This window comes from Centruroides sculpturatus, unplaced genomic scaffold (assembly GCF_000671375.1).
Source record: "Centruroides sculpturatus isolate CEXI.00-Female unplaced genomic scaffold, Cexi_2.0 scaffold352, whole genome shotgun sequence".
NCBI classification, from domain to species: Eukaryota; Metazoa; Arthropoda; class Arachnida; order Scorpiones; family Buthidae; genus Centruroides; species Centruroides sculpturatus.
This window is the reverse complement of record NW_019384489.1, coordinates 276,088-283,542: the sequence shown is the minus strand read 5'-3', so window position 1 is coordinate 283,542 and position 7,455 is coordinate 276,088. Positions and strand designations below refer to the sequence as shown.

Genomic DNA, 7,455 nt, shown 5'->3' with positions numbered 1-7,455 from the left:
TATTTAATATTTTATTTATTTTTTATTGGTTTTTTTTAAAATAAAAATATAAACAATAGAGAACTAACTTTTCTATAAATTAAGTTTTATTTTTAATATTTAATATATTTAACATATTTTTTAAATTAATATTTTTATTGTTAAAATATGACAGGTCTATTTATTTTTTTTTTGTGTTAAATACTGTAAAGATACTTTTAATAACTCAAACACATTTGATATTTCAAAATATTGTCTTCAAGAAAATGACAAGCAGAGTATGTGAATTGGAATATATTTAAAATTTGTACAAAGACTGTGAAGTTGAAATGTTTTTAAAAAATATAAAATTAAATAAACTAATAAATAAATATAGGTTTAATGTTTTTATTATGTAAACCAGCAAATTTTTATAACAATTGCAAATGTTTTCACCTGTGTTGAACAGGCATGGGCATCATCAGGCAAACTAATCACCAAATGCTGAAAACAAATGGGGAATTGCTGAATACATGTGCAGAGGGTATGTGACGTAAGACAAAAGAAATGGTGAGGGGGAGGATAGTAAAATTTATAGTTCAAAGAAAGACTTCCTGGCGGTGGCAAAGGATCAACATCACAAAACATGTGTTTGGCAGTCCCCCATTTGTTTTTTGCATTTGGTGATTAGTTTGCCTGATGATGCCCATTCAACACAGATGAAAACATTTGCAATTGTTATAAAAATTTATTGGTTCACAGGTTTAGTGTTTTTAATTCTAATTTAACCAGTTTTAAATGGCAGTTTTCTTTTTTTAAATACATATTTTTTTTCTGTAAGGTTATATGTTTTTTTAATACATGTCAAACTGAAAAATATACTTACATGAATGAACACAAAGCTAATACTACAATGGCCAAATAGTTGATACAATATGCAATGCAGATGTATCCAGATATCCATTGATGCTAATGTCAGAGAGTTTATCAGTTTTAATGTTAAAATTAAGACAGATTCCCAAATAAATAGAGGTTTTTGTGACAGGGATAGTTTTCAAAAGCTTTACTTTGTCTCATTATGGTACTGTAATGTATATATATATATATATAATGTACTGTAATATATATAACATATGTAAATCTCTCCTAATCTGTTTAAGGACTTTCTTATACTGTAAAATCTGTTATCAACTGTCTAGATGCTCCAATATATAAAAGATTGGAATGATCAAGCAAGTGGTATAGAAGAATAGCACAAATACCTGACTGTTCAAAAATTGTCCAAAAAAGATTTTCTATCAATGACTAAAATTCTCTGCGACTAATATAAGGAGCATTTGAAAGGATGTAATATTGTTCCAAGGCTATACTTGTACTCCTAACATTTCATTAAAGTTACTGTAGTCTTTTTTTTTTTGCAAGTAAAGGAAGGATGTAATTATACTTGCAAAAAAGAAAGACTACAATAACTTCAATGAAATGTTTGGAATAAAGTTATAATCTTAGACTTTACAGGTGCTATTGTTTCATCATATTTGGTAGAAAATGGGCAATAGAAACAAGAACTTTCTTTGGATGCAAACAAACAAACTTGTTATCAGTTCTGTTGAAAGTAGGGATGCCAGACATCCCAGTTTTCCAGCATTGTCTCAATATGGAACAGTTTATCTACATTGGAAAATTTTTTTAAAGATGACCCAATTTGGTCATTGAAAAAAAATTAGTCTGATTTGTATTTTAAAAAAATCAAATAAGAATGGTAGGCAATAGCTGCCATGTATGTTGCTACTATCTACTTAATGCTGAATATCAATCAGTTTTCATTACAATGACCTAATTTCTGGTTTGAACTCACAGCAAGCCTAATTACAAGTATTGTAACCTCATGCAGGAATAAGTCACTGATGTCAGAGCATAGGTGCAGAGTACTCTGTGGTCTGTAAATATTAATATGAAAAAGACAAAAATTCCAAACAGAATATATATTGTTTGTTATGTAAAATAGTAATTGTTATTCAACAATAACATAACCAGGGAGGGGTTCAGAAAAACTAGGTCTGCTCTTACCTTTTTATAATAATGAAAAGAAAGAAAAAATCAAATCAGGAAAAAACATGTGTCATCTAAACACTCTATGTTCTTTTTAATTTATTATCTATAATGTTAAAATATTTTACTTGCATCCAAAGATGAAGAAAATATTAATGTAATATTAATATTTTCTTTAAATCAATTTTCAATGTTAACATTATATCACTGTATTTGATATTTACAGTTAATGAGGATTACATATTTCCTTATTTTCATCCCTAAAAAAATTTCAAAACTATTCTAAAGTTAAATCATCATTTGGTGGTTTTATATGTGAAAATCAGTGGTATATTAAAATTTGGGACCACTAAGCACAGAAGATTGTGCTTAGTGTGACAATTCTACATAATTTTATACCATCATAAACTAATAACATCTAATTGTAGCTATAAGATTATTATAAGATTATTTATAGATTATGATATACAACAGCAATGATAAAACTTTATTTTATTTTATTTAATCAATTTTGAGACCTCTAGGTATGTGCCTCATGTACCTAGTGGGTAGTCTGGGACTGATCAAAATACATATTCATTCAATGGTATTTAATTACTCTTCCATTTATTTTTGCTGTAAGTTAATATATATATTATATATTCAAGCATTCCTTTCATCTAATTCATGAGAATAGTATTTACAATTACATAATAAACTTGTTTCATGTTAATGATTTTTGGTATTGATTTTTCAAAAGTGAACTTTATTGTATTTGTATCTATGTAAAGATCTGGCAAATAATGGCATCTCAGATAAACACAAATACACTCAAACTCAAATGGCTCTTTAAGATATAGAATGATACTACAGTATGATAAATTTTAACAAAATATAGTCTTATTTATTTAGCATTAACACCTTTTTAATGTTAAGATACTTCATTTTTGGATGCAAACTTGGGCAGAACATAACAGTTTAACAAGATATATTACACCAAAAGACAGATTTATAACAATTTATGTTAAACACTTTCATTATTTAGCTCAATAAATTTGATTTTTAATCTGTTAAAATTTATTGTATTGCACTTGCTTATATTGTTAAGGAATTGGAATGTGAACTCAAAATAAAAGGAAAACAATTTCAGTTTTTTGGCATTAAATTAATGATATTTTTAATATATCATAAAAACTAAAAAAGATTTATTAAAAATATTCTTTATTTAACAATAAAGAAATAACAGTTTTTTCTTCTTTTTTGAGTTACAATAATACTTGTCTTATTTTAGTCAGAATGTCTCTCATTAATTTCATCAGTATATATAATAAATGAAAACTCTATTAAATAGCCAATTATAAATCTGTAAGTAAAGATCAGATGGCAATCAGGGTAGAGTAACTGATAATGCATCCATACAGCAAACAAAAGTTGCAGGTCTGAATCTGAATTGATCTTTCCTTCCAAAATTTTCTGAATTATTTAACTTTTATTTAAATTATTTTAATTAATCTTTAATTATTAATCATAACACAAAATAGTAGTATTATCACCTATCTTTGGACCAAATTCCATAATTTCATTAATTAAAATTGACTTAATTCTAGTCTGAAAATTACCTGGCTTTTAAATGCGATTGGCCATCAAAGATGAGATGGAAAAAATTCAGAAAATGTTTTTAATCTTTTGCTTTATTTTTCTCATTGAATCATTTCTCTTTAAATTATATAATCTATTGCGAAATGGCTTTGTATGAAATTTATTATTTATAAAATAATAAATTTCATACAAAAAATTATTTAAAATATTTATAAAATATTTTAAATAATGATACTGTTTTGAAAACTTTTATTCATCTTAAATCTTGAAAAACATTATTGATTAATTTTTAATTGTCTTTTCTGCTTTCTACTGTACCATTCTGATATTAGTACATTTACAGATTTTATACATCAAAGCACGGGAGAACATATAAGAGGCACAGGTATGATATGAGATATACATTTTATTCAATAATTTAATTTACATTCAAACAATGAATTTATTTTTTAATAGAATGTGATCAGAAGGTTCTTAGTAAAAAGGAGTCGTCTGGAAGAGTTTATTCGCCTAATTATCCACTTCCTTATTATTCTAATACTGTATGTAAATATTTCATATATGGGCTTCAGGACCCGCAACATTTGGAACGAGTAACATTAGAATTTGAAAAATTTGAAATACCAATCATTAATCCATCAAGTAGTACTACCGTCAAAACAACTGCCGACGATCCGTTAAGTCATTTAAAGATTTTGTCAATCTCATTCTGCTTCTCTTATAATTTGTTTAATTTAAAATATTAGGGTGGATAAGTAAACAATGATAAAAATTTATATTATTCAAATTAATACTTTTATTTTGTATTTCTGAATAGTTATATATTTTAACAGGTGTCCAGATGGAAATTTAAAAGTTTATTTACAAGGACAAGAAGAAAGGCAAGCTCTTGATGAATTTGATCATGCATTTTGTGGACACTCTCTTCCACCAGTTTTAAAATCTGAAGGTCCTCGTTTGGCTCTTGTATTCAATAGTGGTTCCATCGCTGGTCCCGGTTTTAAGGCAACATATAGATTTGAAACTGGTAAGTAACTATTAATAAATTATACATGACATGCTTATATACATTAATAAAACAAATTTATTTATTTGTAGATTATAAAGTGCCAGGTACACCATCGCCAGATGGTAGATGCCATTTCACATATAATAGTGCAACTCAGAGAAAAGGTGAATTCAATTCTCCTAGATACCCTGCTAATTATCCTTCCAACACAACCTGTGAATATATTTTTCAAGGATCAAAAAATGAACAGGTGAAATTTGTCTTTAACTACTTCAGACTGAAACCAGAAATTACTGATGGGTGAGTCAAACAAGATAAATTTAATACCTTTAAATTATGTGAGATACTTTGTTAAGCAGAAACATTACTCTATTTATTACAATAAATTTTATTTTTTATATATATAAAAGGGTGTGTAATAATGATTGGTTGGAAATATATGAAGTATTTCCAAGTGGAAGAGAGAGTAAAATTGGCAGATATTGTGGGAAATCATCACCAGGTCCAGTATTTTCTGATGTTGGAGTTCATTCTATGAAAGTTGTTCTTTGCACTGATGGTGAAGATGTTGCAAGTGGATTTAGTGCCACATATAATTTTATAGATGAAATGAGTAAATTTGGAGGTATTGTTGTTCATAAATTTAAGTTTTCTTTCTTGTTTTAATTAAATGAATTATTTTACCAAGAAAAAATACAATGCCTAATTAAAGGAGTCAAATGTTTTATTGGACTAAGCATTTTTCAGGACACATCCATTCCATCATTATATCCTGAAACAGTTCTGCTCAAATTATAGTCCACAGACTAGTGCTGGTCTGCAGTTTATTGGACCATGATAAAATTGCAATTGGACCATGATAAAATTTCACTTAAAATTTTTAAATTTTATATGTTGTTTTAAAACATATCTTTAAAAGCCTTTTAGAAACATTATTATTTTATTACTTTCATTTTTATTTATTATTTAAACACTTACTGCCAGAGATGGATTAATGAACAAAATCAGCTTGGAAATTACTTGGAAACGGCCCACAAAATTTTTTTTTTTTCAAAATGATTAGAATCAAATTTTGTTATTGTATGTTTATTACTAATTCAATTTTAAACGTAAGGTGAGAAATTGCATTTGAACTTTGTTCTTTCTGTTTTATAACCATTTTTATTTAATGTCACAAAAATACTGGTTCATGAACACAAAGTTTGAAAAGCACTGCCCTAAAACATTAAACATCAGCATTATCGTGTTTTTTCTTGCATAATGTTTTCATGGAGTCAACATACTCTGAAACTAATTATTTTGTCGATATTATGCAATTAGTTTATAATATAGACAATTATGGCACAAATGGAAGTTTGGCACACAAGTGGAGCAAGTGGGCCAATTTCCATGAATGCCATAATTGCTAATTATAAATGAATTGTCATACAGTATTTTGTGGTTAGACTACACCTATAACACTATACTTATAAAAATCAATCACAAAATAGGTTTGTAAAATTTTTTAAGTTGAAATAATTGTAACATATGCATTCTTGTCAACTGTACAAAAACATTGCAAGATAAATTATTTGAAATTTAAATTTTATATTTTAATCTTTCTACTTTGATTAGTAATTTTCAATTTAAAAACATGTTTTTAAATTTTATAGACTGTGGTTATAATATAAGTGGAAAGGAAACTGGAGTCATTACAAGTCCTCGCTTTCCTGATAACTATCCTTCAACTAGACAAGTCTGTAATTGGTACGTTACCGTAAAGCCTAATCACAAAGTATTATTATTCTTTTTATATTTTCTCATCGAAGGCGATCCCATCGGTAAGCATATATATGCTTATTTTTAAAACATCTATCTTTCTTAATTTATATTATGTAACTGCTACATTGTTTTTAAAAGAAAGAGGATGTTCTGGTGCTGTTATGAGAATATGGAAAAACTTAAGCCAACCTCCAATAGAACTATGTGGAGAGAAAATAAATAATGACACTCAGGAAATTATATCAGCTTCAAGTATGATTAAAATATCGTAAGTAACTTATTATAAAAGTAAAATTTATTCAGAAAGAAATAGAACTAAAAATTAAATTTACTTTTTGTTGTCTTCTGTAAAATGTAAACTGTAGGTATATTATTGAAATTTTATACAAAATTTAAGTTTTAATGCATTAGAACTAATCTGTTTAAAAATGAATTAGCATTATTTTAAACATATTTAAATGTATTTTAGATTTGTGACTGCTGATAAGGCTGTTGGAACTGGTGGTTTCAAAGTCTCTTGGACTGAAATTAAAGAAGGTAAATAATAATAATAATCAATTATTAACTAATCTCAATGTGAAATTTTGAAAGTTATAGTAAGAAACTACTTTTCAGAGACAAACCTGATAAATCATTTCATTTCTAATATCCAAGTACTTTTGAGCCTTTCAAGCTCATTATTAAAGGTTGCAAGTTTCACTTTCAAATAAATTTCAGCAGAATTCAATGTTCTATGCACTTTAAATTTTTATTATATCTTTTGTTGTCTTTTTCTCAAAAATTTGAAACCATTACACAGATAAATTTTTCATGGCACCCTCTTCCTGATGTTTTCTTTTTATTTAAAATACTTCTTTTTTTCTTTGTTTTTTCCCTCATCTGATTATTCATTTCCACACTGTTGACAACACATTCCTGTCTCTGATCTTAATTACTTTTGAATCCTGATTTTTCTTCCAAATCCATATTCTTTCCACTATCCCAATATTTTCTGTCCCTTATTTCCTCCAGTATCATATCCCTCCAAATAATTTATCATTTTTGTCTAATACTGTCTTTGCTAAGGCTGTTGTCCTTACTCCTTTCTTACAGTCATCTAA

The 7,455-nt window shown here is 27.0% G+C and overlaps 1 protein-coding gene across 5 annotated transcripts in view; it reads left to right on the top strand.

Annotated features, from left to right (window-relative positions):
• The window catches only part of LOC111621701 (cubilin-like), a 67,012-nt gene extending 59,956 nt beyond the window's left edge, over positions 1-7,056 (top strand). For 2 of the 5 annotated variants that reach the window (XM_023363919.1, XM_023363920.1), the window contains 8 exons: positions 3,929-3,970; positions 4,042-4,261; positions 4,419-4,612; positions 4,684-4,894; positions 5,005-5,219; positions 6,247-6,414; positions 6,494-6,623; positions 6,825-7,055. In XM_023363919.1, the coding sequence (XP_023219687.1) occupies positions 3,929-3,970; positions 4,042-4,261; positions 4,419-4,612; positions 4,684-4,894; positions 5,005-5,219; positions 6,247-6,414; positions 6,494-6,623; positions 6,825-6,900 (1,256 nt within the window). In that variant the 3' untranslated portion in view covers positions 6,901-7,055. Of the gene's footprint in view, positions 1-3,928; positions 3,971-4,041; positions 4,262-4,418; positions 4,613-4,683; positions 4,895-5,004; positions 5,220-6,246; positions 6,415-6,493; positions 6,624-6,824 lie in introns of all 5 variants that reach the window. The other 3 variants (XM_023363922.1, XM_023363921.1, XM_023363918.1) reach the window with 2 other exon arrangements.
• The last annotated feature ends 399 nt before the right edge of the window (positions 7,057-7,455 follow it).